General features: G+C 40.8%; 1 protein-coding gene across 4 annotated transcripts in view; it reads right to left on the reverse strand.

The window, feature by feature from the left end:
* The window catches only part of cntnap2a (contactin associated protein 2a), a 528,260-nt gene that overhangs the window by 257,298 nt on the left and 257,551 nt on the right, over window positions 1–13,411 (reverse strand). For 2 of the 4 annotated variants that reach the window (XM_070553228.1, XM_070553226.1), the window contains exons 6-9: window positions 13,190–13,340; window positions 12,808–12,992; window positions 7,922–8,065; window positions 4,753–5,014 (exon numbers count right to left, since the gene is read on the reverse strand). In XM_070553228.1, coding sequence (XP_070409329.1) covers window positions 4,753–5,014; window positions 7,922–8,065; window positions 12,808–12,992; window positions 13,190–13,340 — 742 coding nt within the window. Of the gene's footprint in view, window positions 1–4,752; window positions 5,018–7,921; window positions 8,066–12,807; window positions 12,993–13,189; window positions 13,341–13,411 lie in introns of all 4 variants that reach the window. The other 2 variants (XM_070553227.1, XM_070553225.1) reach the window with 1 other exon arrangement.

Consider the following 13,411-nt stretch of genomic DNA (forward strand, 5'->3'; position numbering starts at 1 on the left):
CTGCATCAAAACCTCTCAGAAAATTAGATTTCCTGGTCCATTGCACTGGAAACTGTGAGCTCTGTTGCCATGGAAACAATGATATTTCCCAATAATTTGATTATTAATCAAGAGGACGATCAGCGGAAGGCATCTTCATCACACTCAAAAACCGACACCAAAAGGTTTTATTGTGCGTTAGATAAAAAAAGTCCTTTTCACTGAATGTTGCTGATTAGATCATTTCATGGCAGAGAGTTTAGATGGATTTGATTCATAATTTGCCGCGCTGAAATATGCTTCGTCTCTGCTGTGTGGATGTGAAGACGTGGATTTGGCTGGACTTTAGAACATTTCTAACAGATAAATTATGATAGATGCTACAAAAAAAGAAGATGGAGAGCTGAAGAAAATTATAGAGAAAATATATATAAATCTCATCAACTCAAACCGATCAAGAAAAGTACACAGTCACCTGCATGTCTCATCTAGAGTGTTATCTCGACTCCTTATTTAATTTAGCTTTTTTCTGCTGGGGTGGTGGAAGACAAGGTAAAAAAAAAGGCATAAGGCCCGTTTCCACGATCTAAACTTCTGTGTAATTTTACCGGACCTTCGCTGCACTTGTGTGTCTCTGTGTCATTAGACCGGCCCTTAAGGCCCTGTCCACACGTAGCCGGGGATCTGCCAAAACGTAGATATTTTTCTACGTTTTGGCCTGTCATACACACAAAAACGGAGTTTTTTCACACGGAAATGGATCTTTTTAAAAACTCCGGCCAAAGTGAAGATCTGCGTTTTCTCCGTTTTGGGTGTCTGCGTGTGGACGGACAAAACCGGAGTTTTAAGGTCCGCAACGTCACTTTCCGCGACAAAAAAATGCTGACATCACGTGTGCGACCTGTGTTTACACTAGCCGAAAGCATGGATGCCCTCAGAGCTGCGCTCGCTTTATCAATTGTCCAAGCGCTTTTTGCTTGTTTGTTTTTGCAAGCGGAATTACTGCTCCTTGCGGAAGACCACAGACGAAGGACGAGGTTAAGAACGGGGGAAGTACTGCCACCTACAGGTCTGTCATGTCCTTAACAACGTATTTATCCGGGTACGTGTGGACAGTTTTTTTAAAACGAGGTGGTGTGGATGCAAGTTTTTGGAGGGGCGGATATTCGTTTTTAAAAAAACCCGGCTATGTGTGGACTAGGCCTTAGTCACCATCTTACACGCATGCGTGTGTATGCACACAGGTGCTCACATGGTGCTCTCACATGTATTTACTCTAGTTTTTGACATCACTTTGGGCCCAAATGTAAATATCATACTAAGGTTTACATCCACCACACCTCTTCCCCTAATCCACTCACTTTTCTTTCCCTGCAATGTTAATTCCCTTTTTCTAAGAAAAAGAAAAGAAAAGAAAGATTTTAAATGACAAACTGTAAATTAGAGAACAATGTTCTATTATATTGCAGTAACGCGTGAAATAGCTCCTAAATTATCTCTTTGAGCCAGACCTACATCAACCCCTTTCTCATAACACATAACAAGCGTGTCAGCACATTAATTAAAAAAACGAGATACATTATTGAGCATGTCTTTCTGTGTTGATAATTTAGTGTGAGAATGAAACAGCGTGGTGAAGTGAATTTGGGTGTGTGAGGGAAGCCGGGGAAGGTTGTGTTTATACCACTCTCAAGCTTAAAGCTGCTATAGAAAATCTACAGAACCAGCTAGGTTTTGGGACTCTGGGAGTTTGTACTAGAGTTAAGTGCTTGCAGTCGGCTGTACCTCCTTCTCTGAATTTATTGAGCGGTGAACATCTCACATCAGTGGCATTCTGTTGCTAAAGAACCCAGGGAAGTGGGCGAGACCAACCACTAGGTGGTCCAATGGTTGCTTTCGGTCAGAAATGTGTTATTGGCAGACGTTTTTAGACAGCATCAGGGAGTGTGAGAGCCCAACGGTGCTGTGTGATGTCACATTTTCAAGTCAGATTAATAATTTAGTTCTGACTTCAACTTCGTTGGCTCTCATTGGCCTACTTGTGGCCTGGGAGCCTGCCTTGCCTGTTGGTATGCGGCGCCGCAAGTTATACTCTATTTAATGCATAGTTGTGTAATTATATAAACAAATATATATCTGAGCCACATTTGCCAAAAAAGGTTCATTAACAAATAATCCCCTCTGGCAAAATCAGAACAGATTCAGATTTTTTAATGCATTTTTTCATATGCAACCAAATCAAAGTGCATAAAGGTAAATAACCTAACGCATTTATGTGATGCAAATACTGAGCTGATCAAACATGTTTTTCCTCTGCAGAACATCTGCCATGAAGGGGACTGGGCATTGTATCACAAGTCTGCTGAGTTCCCACTGTGTTACTAAAGACAGAGCCAGCGTGGCGTTTTAAGAGACGCTAATAACAGAATAAAGAGAAGTGTGTGCAAGCAGAATGGTTGTGTGTATTCAAGTAATACTGATGTAATCATAGACTCAGGCCCAATTAGCCTAGAGGGTAACTCTGTAACAACCCCTACCTCTGGGCATAATGGCCTATTATAACAGCAGTGGACAGAATAAATGAGTGTATATAAGAAACGCATCATGGTAGGTGGGAAAGAACGGGAGGGAAAGAGTCCAAAGAACGAGACAGCAGGCTGGGGGAATGCGACTGCATTCTGCTTCTTTATAGATTTATTTTAGTTTTGAAAGCTCTGATTCACTCATTCATTTGCTGTGGTATCTAGTATAAACTAATGCCTCGTGAGTCTTTCTGTGGACAAAAAGCTCTGGCGCTCCTGGTTCAGGAACTAGAAATTAGTTTCTTGTGAGAAAAAGGAGTGAGAGAAAGAAAATGGTAACATTTGGAGGCTTGTTTATTAATATTCATGATATTTGGACATCTCGCCTCTGATTGGCTAGCAGCAATACGACTCTTCCGTTGCCTCCGTTAGCTCTACAATGTTATTGTTTTATCTCCACAAACAACACAAGCCTGAAGGAGTCCTGCCATGTCTTGGTGTTGCCAATGCTAACAGTTAGCTTCTGCTAGCCGAGACGAGCTCTGCTCTCTCCTGGATGCTAAATCAACAACAATCTTTCCTGTTCCAGAGACAGGATGGGTGAGTCCACGAATGCTAGTTGTCAGTGTGACGTAGATCTGTGTGGGTTCTTCTGGACCGAGCATTTCCCCATCTGTTTTCTTTCAGGTGGTTAATGCAGCAAACAGGGGTAGAAGACCATTTTTATTAGGGTACGGATAAAGCATTTTTGACAAGTACGTGCATGACACGAGTAAAACTCGTAAGTATCTGTAATCGTGCTGAAGGAAAATCCTCATTGGGTAACTGACTGTCTTCACGCTCTGTGATTGGCCAGTCAAATAGAGCACCCACCCCTCCCTACACACAAAACTGCAGCCGGGAGCTGACGGCTCAGTCCGCGTCCAGTCCATCCACGCACACATACAGACAGTAACGGATCTCTCTGTCCCTGCTTCACTGTTCACGTTTCTTCAGTACTCCCTATGTTTTCTTCGGTTTGCTTCTTTTTAAAGTTACTTTAAAGTTATTTAAAGTTACTTTTTTCGTAACGTACGTGGTGCATTTGACAAGACAGAGCTGAAAACGGCTCGTGCTGCGTCAGTCACTGCCTCTGCTTCGGTCGGGTTGTTTTTCCCTCTCTCTCTCTCTTCCTCAGGATCCACTCCCTCTTTCCTATTCACACTCTCTCTTTCTTTACATTTTTAATCACAATTGTCTATTTTTTGCTCAATTAAAATATATTTTAATCATTTTCTAAATTCTTTTTTCTATTTTACATGTTTTGTTTTTGTGAAGCGCCCCGTGATTTTTATCTTGAGAGGCGCTATAGAAAAGATCTTTTCTTCTCTCTCTCTCTTAATTCATGCACTGAAATATTAATGTTCTGATTTTATTGGAAACTTGTTCTGTAATGGTGTAATGGTGATCAAAAACATTTAATCTCAACTCTGAGACTGCTCTGTAAATAGTTTTCAAATAAACAATACACATAGCAACTTCTGATCAGACTTAAAATAACGTATTAATGTAAACCACACCCACTTCCGGGTTAGGCCACGCCCACTCCGAGTACAGATACAGATAATTTAGATGGTTGAACAGATACAGATACAGATAGTGGTGTACTTGCTCATCCCTAATTTTTATGTTAAACAGAGGGACCTGTCATATTTCTACAGTATATCCTCAGAACCTCTAAACCTCCAGTCCTAAAATCGCACCTAGTGTTGACCTGTAGAGTGTAGAGAAATTAGATTAAGTAAAAATATTGTTTTGATAGAATCATTTCACTACAAAAGCTAAACTGATTCTTTTAAGAACATTCTAGATAAAATAAATAAAGCTTCAAATAAAGTCAAAATTCCATCTGTGTATAGAAATAGGATTTTTGGTACTGAGAATTACTTTTTATTTTCATCATTATTATAGTGATGTTGTGCCAATAACAAATTTCATATATGAAAGGAAATTAATGACACAGACAAACATCTCGATGTGCAAAATAAGTCTTTTTCCTTGAATAAATTCAGTAGAATAATTATTTTTCAAGTCCCAGTGGAAATTTGTATTAATACTTAATAGGATATGAGATTATTTAGCTTTGATGGAACTTCTTGTTTGCTGGTGATTATATCAGTGATGTGTGAACATTAACAGCAATGGAGTTTGATTAAAACCTAATGCAGCGTAGCTTCTCGAAAGAAAAGAGCCTAATCTGTGTCAGTCTCACCTGATAACAAATCCACCAGGTAGTTTCTGCCTGCTTTTGACACATTTATATGAACGGTAATCCTGCCGTCATCGAGGGAGACCTCCAGAGTTCCATCGTCCAGGTTACTGAACAGGAGAAGGCCGTCGGGATTCCACGTCCGAAACTGGAAGCTGACAGATGCAGTGTCGTGATTGGCTCGACCTGGCAGCTGCAAGAAGCTTGTGGTGTTGAAAAAGACTGGGAAGGTGTGTGCTTCCACGCAGGTGAAGGACAGGTTACGCTGCTGGGACACAAATGTACATATGAAAAAACAAATTAACAAATAGTCGTCGGTGAGAAAGCTCCCGTCTATGTGATTGTATGATAACCCTAAAGCCTGATTCATGCTTCTCCGTCTGCGTCAGTGCGGAGACACGCAACGTCCTTGCGGACCTGCTGGAGAGCTACGCAAGGACGAACGGAATCGAGCTCTCTTTTCTAAACATCCGTCAGTCGAGATGGACAACGCAAGCTTGTGATTGGTCAGGACGCCGCTGTTGTCTACATCGCCGCCATTGCGCCCTCACAAACATAAAGAGAGCCGAGGATAACTAGCGGCAGACACGGAGCAGCTTGAAGAATACCCCGCGAAAAAACTCTAAAATCTGAACGTTTAATTCCCCCGTGACTGGAGGAGTGAAAAGATATGCAGCAAGCATTTTATTTGTGGACGGAAATGACAGGAAACGTGGGTTTAGAGGTGGCGAGTGCATGAAGAGGTGGAGGAGGATGAGAGACAAATTTTTCTGTTAAAAAGTCTCTTATATATAAAAAAACACAATATAAACACACTATCTTGGACCGATACATGACAGGATACCACAGAACAGCGCTACGCCCTCTGTTGTCCTGGCGAGGAATTGCTTTGCAACACTCTCCAGGAGACGGAGAAGTATGAGAGCAAAACGCTTCCGTCAATCCGTGCGTGTCTGTCCCTTGCGGAGCTGACGGAGAAGCATGAATCAGGCTTAACCCTGCTCGAGTTTTGTTCTACGAAGGAAAACAAACCATTATAGAATTTTATAATTTATTTGAACCGAGCCTTTTTTAAATAGTTATCATTGAACTGCCACTCAAGCTACTGATGTCTTGTGCGTGTTTTCAAATTAGAAAATGGGCCCTGTTTTGATTAGAAATAAACAGCTGTGTGTGTCATGGAGAACTAGCTGTATGGAGGTAATGGGCTTGATTAATGCCTCCATTTTAATCAATTAAACAGAGACTTGAAGAAATTAGGCAAATTGTCAAGAAGCAGGACTTTCTTTGGGGTTTAATTATTGTCTCGTGCATTTAATGATAATTAATTGTATTTGTATAGTGGTTTCATAGGGTTCGACAACCCCCCAAGGCACTTTACAACACAGTCAGTCATTCACCCATTTACATGCTGGTAATGATGAGCTACAATGTAGCCACAGCTGGAGCTGGGGCGAAGCCTGCCATACACTGGCACCACCAGTCCCTCTGACCACCACCGGGCAAGGAGAGTAAGGTGTCTTGCCAAAGGACACAACAACAGCGTTCTCTTTTGGGAGCTGGTATCGAACCTGCAACCTTCTGATTCCTGGACAACCTGCTCTACCTCCTGAGCTACTGCTGCCCCAGTTTCTTGAGTAAAATAGATGTTTTTTAATTCAATACTAATACGGTCATCAGTGGGAGTGTACTTTTCTGGGTGAGAGTCCAAGGCCGTGCACATGTGTACCGGTAGCCATTTTTCTGTTAGTTTGAGAGAAAAAAACAAACAACTTGGGCCCACACCACCTCGTCTTCAGTGAAAACATCCAGTCTACTCTGAACAACGTTCATAGCCATGTCAAGCCTGTAGATGGCCGTAGCTCCCAAAATATTTGGCTTCTTTGCTGAAAAACATTGCTTGGACGTAGAATAACTAGGTGGTGGACAGCAACCATTTTTAACGTCGTCCTTCTCTTGTGGTCTTCTACACAGAACATTGGTTGTGTAAAGACAGATTGCACATGTCAAATCAGAGCAGTTTTCTAGTGACATTTAGGGACTTTTTAGTAGGTAGTGATGGTACAAACGAATGCTGACAACGGATAATTTGAAAACCTCCACTTTGGTCCAAGTTTTTGAAATAATCTATTTTGTTGTAGCTTTTGTGTAGATGGCATGTCAAATACCCAGTCATACTGAGCAGATCTACATACACAAGCCCATCTAGCCTGTTTGAAATAATTAAAACAGCTTATTGTCCAAAGACACAAGTGAGCAAAGTGACAATCAGAGCTGCTGATGATCAAAAACAGCTAAAGATTAGGAAGCATGATTACCAGCTCAGACAGATATTTTAAGAATCTCTTGAATTAAATCTGAAAGTGTGACTGTTGGAACACAATTCCATTGTCACGTTTTGGGAACTTACTCCTTTTCACTTCAACAGCATATCCCTGCTGCGTTGGCAGCTTTCAGGTGATAAAAGCATCTGTGCCTTGATAATTAATGGTTACAGAAACACATTTGACCAAATCTCAATATACGACAGCTGTAAAGAAATTGTTGTCCATGAAACTTTGAATAACTTTTTCAGGACATGGCCTGTTCACCATCATATCACCGACTTTCAAAAATCTTGTTTCAGCAATCAGCTGACACATACAAAAGCTGGAAAATTCCCTGACAAAAATAAGATGGGTACTCAAAATACCAAGGAAGGCTATGAGAACATAGCCAAGCGCATCTAAGCAGCCATTTCCTTAGTGCTTAACGTGATGTGGAAAAGGCAGTTTACAGAAATTGTGGTAGTAAAACAGAGGACATGAGGACAAAGTAAAGATTCCTGGAGGACAGTTTGTGTGATTGCCAAGAAGATAATTTAAACTCACTTTATATGTGGAAAATTATCGGGTTCCTATCGCGATACGGTTCTTGCAAAATCTTTGCACTTAAAATCTGAAAGACAACTTTTGCAAAAAGTTGATTTGGGGTTACATATATTTCAAATGTATTTTATTTGGCCACAAGTTCCTACCTGTGAGTATCTACTGCCTGTTTAAACACTCCAAACACAGAAATAAGATGTCCATCCATTTTATGTCAGTGTTTTAGGAATTATGTATTCAGCCAGCTTTACAAATTGCAGAACTCATATAGGTATGCATTGCAAAGACACTTTGCTAAGTCTTACAAAGCTGGAGGTGTCGAGCTTCTTCCGGCGGGCCAGGTCTGTAATGTTGTCTCCGTTGTAGTTGATGCTCTCCATGCAGCCCTTGAAGTTTTTTTTCCCGCCTCCCACTGGCTTCCCACTGTACGGCATCCCCCCAAAGCTCAGCTAGAGAGACAAGCAACAAGGAGAGAAACGTTTACAGAGTGAACTTGTTTATTAAAGAGTTTCTATAGTCCCAGAACAGACCAATTCTCACTTTAAGTGTTTGTTTTAGGATTGTTCTGGTATAGAAATAGCAGCTTTTAACATCTGTAGCTATTTTGTTGTGCTTTAAATGATGAGTTTAAGAAAAAACTCTGCCCAACTGCTTCTTGGCCAGATCATCGTTGTAAGTGAGAATGAGTTTTCAATCGACTCACGTGGATGAATAAAGGTTAAATAAAATACATTTTTAAAAAGTGCATCTCTTGAACCAGAATGTTAAATTATATAGTTATTTGGGTTAGCGTAGATAAATAATTGGCTGGGCTAAATTTTGAGATGAAGTTTCTGTGCATGTTGATCAGTTTTTGGAAAAACTTAATTTGTAAAGAGATCCGATTTGGGCAGTGGCGGTTTGTCCTACAAGCAACCCAGGCAACCCCCTAGGGCGCCATTCAGAGGGGGGCACCAAATTTAGTCCCCTCCCAAAATAAAAAGCACAATATTACACCACATAACTGTGGCAAGCTGTTCCTATGTTTAAAATGCTATCTGATTGGATGGTGAGATCAAATCAAACAGACCAATCAGAAAGCAGATGTCCTTCAGACCTCTCTCATAAGGCCCACACGCAAACCCTGGCTTTAAGCCTCAGATTGGACCATAAATGCTAATACAACCTTCAAAATGAGATTTTTTAATAACTGTTGAATACGAGAGGTGTGCAACTCTTTATTTGCCTTCATTATATGTTTATGTGTCCTTGTTTACATTTTTGTCTCGACAGCCAAAAAACAACATCATATCATCTGCAAACAGACTATCTAGGCTAACTTTTGACCAATAAAAACATACAACGTAATTAAAGTGCTGAGTTTAGCGTGCAGATTTCTAACTCTAAATGCCTGTGGCCACACCTCTGCTTCTTTTGTTGTTTAACTTTTTTGTTTAAAAAAATCCTAGACACACAAACTCCTTTCCAGACCTGCATTCACTTTATTTTGCAGGCAGTTACAGAGCTCAACTACAAACATATGTTTTTAATGACTCCAAATAATCGACACCATGTTTGTGCACAACAGATAAAATACCGTACAAATGTGATCATAGCAGCAATAAAGCAAAGCATCAAATCAAGAAGATGATGGTTAGTGAGGAACAAATAAGATGAGAAAAACACCAAAATGGGAACGTCGGGAATAATAAACATGCATCTGGTGGGAAGAGCCAAAGGATACAGGACTAATGAAAATATAATCCGTGTTTCATTTTCCTCTACGGTTGTACACATGTTCATTTCTCGTCCTCTTTACACACAGCTCTCACCCTGAAGGAAGCAAAGGTAATAGTCGACGGGTGTTCTGTCAGTGTGTGCGTTTTTGTCAATGTTAGCATTGTGTGTATGTGTCTTTGGTGACTTCTGATAGTCTCGGTAGATACTGCTAAGGGTGGACTTTATTGCACCAGGATATTTAGTCTACAAGCCTAAATGGAAGCTGAAGATGATTAAAAATGAAGGAAGATGGAGAGGTTGGACTAAATGGAACACACACGACTAAAAGCTGGTGACTGTTTTGCTGCTTGTAAAGAGATTTAATCTGGATGCATTTAGGATCACGACACAAACGCCTCTCTCTCCTCACACATACACCCTCCTGGTAGAGTACACCCAGTCGTATAGATTTCCCCGAAGATCCTTTAATTCAACAGCTTCAGTTTTAATTGGACTGTGCTTTGTCCTGCCCCATTTCTCAGCATCCCACTTAACACTGGAATAGATCAGCCATGTCAGCAAAATTCACAGTTAAACGCAAGCATATCAATACAAACACAACAAAAAACAAACAAATGCACTTATAAACTTATTGAACACACTGATACCAATATGCAACGCATGATCAATTTCCTGTTTTTGGAATCATCATTTAAAGAGCAAGTCACCCCCTACCAGAGTCTTACTCAACTCCCACTTCCTGATTGAAAAATGCAACAAATGCTGTTGCCTAGCAGACCGAGAGGGCGGAGCCGCTAACAAATACACACACTCACAACATTGTGACATCATAATCTACCATCTAACATCATAGTGTACCTCTTAGCCAATAGCGATGGCAGATTTAAATTGAAACGCAGTGCTGAGTTTTTAGCTGACGACGGTGCAACACTGACAGTTTTAGGCAGAATATTTAAATTTTAACTAAGATGCACTAAAGTGCCGAATTATTGACTACATTTTTCTACAGCACAATTGGACACTCATTTATATAGTTTATCAGCAAAAAATTGTTGATTTGAAGTGACTTGCTCTTTAACCCTTTAATGCATAATGGTCACTACAGTGGACAGGTACTCAAAATTGTTAGTTATTTATTTTTGCTATTAAGCACAGCTGTTGAAGACTTTATTGCATGTGAGCCTCTCCATTTGGACTTCAGTAAGGCAAGCCAACATATTTCATGTTCAGAATGCACGCTGTCCACTGAGGTGGACATGTAATAAAGTATTTGTAAATTAACAAAATGTTACAAAAAATATTTGTTGAAATTTGTTTAATTCACACCTAAAGATGAATGAAAAAAATTGTTTAAAAAATCATGGTTTAAAAAATCATGGTTTAAAAAATCATCTCATAATTCATGCATCAGAGGGTCAAATTCATGCATCAGAGGGTTAAATTTGTTGCATTCCAAAACTGGATGACATAATTAAGTCAGCGCGCTGAGATGCCAATACCTAATTTCCTGTGTGGTATCAGAGTACTGCACAGACTATCAGTGATGAGTCGTTTGAATGCTGGTGCACATCAGAACAGTGATGAAGCCAGCAGAGGTGCTGGATCGGGGCATCACAAGGACAGAGACGTACTAAATGTGCACGGCTTTTGAGATAATTGGATAATCGTGTTTGAGCCCCCGGCTATTTGTGAGCATCTAGATTTGTCTGCAAACGGTTCACATTAACAGTCACACTGTTGTGCACAAATCACTGGTACAGCCTGAAGCTTCAACTCTCTTTTCAGATTTGAAAGTATGAATACGAAACTTCCAAATATCAGTAAAACTAAAGCCAGAAGCTAGTTCGAGCAGGCTGCACACGTTTGATTTTTACAACATGAATACATAAATTGTCTTTTATTTATTTTTTTTTTTATGAGAGAGCTTTTGATATCCACTGTATGAGGAAAACCAATAAAATCACAGTGTTTAATTCATTTTTCAGACCTACTTAGGTTTTATTCAGCATTATGGGACTGGGGAACCTTGAACAGTCTTCCACAGATGTGCACATGCAAGCAGAGTTTTTCATTGGGTGGCCTTGCATGCAGCAATCAGTGACTGGACCAACTTAGCATTTAAGTAGACTATCCTTTGATTGTCTAACACGTCACATCAAAGTAAAATAATAAGATTTCAAATTTTCTTTTCCACATATCAATCCATCCATTTTCGTCTGCTTATCTGGAGTCGGGTCGCGGGGGCAGCAGCCTAAGCAGAGATGCTTGGACTTCCCTCTCCCCAGCAACCTGGGCCAGCTCCTCCAGGGAAATCCCAAGGCATTCCCTGGCCAGCAGAGAATCATAGTCCCTCCAGCGTGTCCTGGGTCTTCCTTTAGTCTCCTCCCAGTTGGACGTGCCCAGAAAACCTCACCAGGTAGGTGTCCAGGAAGCATCCTAACCACATGCCCGAGCCACCTCAACTGGCTCCTCTCAATGTGTAGGAGCAGCAGATCTACTTTAAGCCCCTCCCAAATGGCCGCGCTTCTCACCCTATCTCTATAGGAGAGCCCAGACACCCTAAGGAGAAAACTCATTTCGGCCACTTGTATCCACTATTTTCCCGTATAATGTCTTACATAAAGTAACATATGCATCCATGTTCTTCATTTATCTAAACTCCAGTTATGGAGGTCCTCAAGATCTTGTCCTAGTGGCATGTGACCAGAAAGGTAACATCCTACCCACCTCAGTGAACTTATTTTAATGTGGAGAAGAAAAGGCTCTACTCTGAGACTCCTCACCTTCTCGCTAAAGCTGAAACCTTAAAGATCCATCCTACTGAAGAATCCCTTTTCAGCTGCTTGTATCCAGGATGTTATCCTTTCAGTCCTGATCCACATCTTCTGCACATAGTTGGGGGTTGGGATCTAGATCAGCTCAACTTCTTCAAAGTCCTCCTTACAGAAAACACAGCTCTACTAGTTTTTGGTCCATCTCTCATTCCATGCTATGTGTGAATGAGACACCAAGATACATAAACTCTTCCACCTGAGGTGGAAACTCACTCTCCATGCCAAATGCCAGTTTATGATGCTGGGACCCCATCCTTGCTTTCTCAGTTTCATAATCACTAGACTGTGACTCTTCCCAGCAGGTGGTGGGCCCATGTGGAGTTGGCTTCCTGAAGCATTTTCAGGCTGAGCAAATTTCTTTTTTTTTTTTTTTTTTTACAATATGCAACATGCAAAGCTGAAACAGATGAATTAACCACCTCATATTTTAGAATAGAGCCTAAAATCATTTTGGTACAAAGGCAAAATGCTTAGCACAATTCGACTCATATATTCCTATCAGCTGCTGAGCATCGACACTGAAATACTTCAGGTGGTTAAGTTTACAAGGCTTGTTCGTCTCTTCATTGTTTAGCAGAGATTGTTATTTGGTACCCGTGAGCTTTGTTGCTTAATGCTCAATATACTTTACTCCTTACCTCATAGTCTAAATCCAGATGATCAAACTCTCCATTGGTTCGGAAGTGCTGAGTGTGTCCATTCAAGGTGAAGTTGACATTGCGACGGTAGCGCTCAATCATCACTGAGTGCCAGTGGTTGTCATCCAAGAGACTGCCGGTGGTTACAGAAGTGTGACCCAGGATGGAGCCATACTGGTTACTGCCTGTAGCACACGTTTTAAAATATGAGTTACGAAATGGCACCAAGGACAGAGTAAAGCAAGTCAAACATTTGCATGTGTCTGGTAAACAGATCATAAATATACCAAATCATGTGAAACTCTGTTTTGCGCACTCAGCAGGAGATCAATTAGTGCTTTTGAATGACTTTGTTTGAATGAATGACACATTTGCTGCTCACCCAGGTTTATCTGCAGCAGTAGCTTAGCCTTTCGAAGTTCCAGGGTGATGTAGTCTCCCTGCTGACCCTCCCCGTGGAGAATGACACCCTCACTTTCTGATGTCTTAAACCTCAGTGCAATAACGTCCTTGATGATCTTCATCTTCTTAACCTGGAGAAATGTTGGAAACAAAAATTCTCAAGGTTTTTCACGTCATAGGTGGCCAACTTTTTACAGAAATC

This window comes from Nothobranchius furzeri, chromosome 7, assembly GCF_043380555.1.
Source record: "Nothobranchius furzeri strain GRZ-AD chromosome 7, NfurGRZ-RIMD1, whole genome shotgun sequence".
Classification (NCBI taxonomy): Eukaryota; Metazoa; Chordata; class Actinopteri; order Cyprinodontiformes; family Nothobranchiidae; genus Nothobranchius; species Nothobranchius furzeri.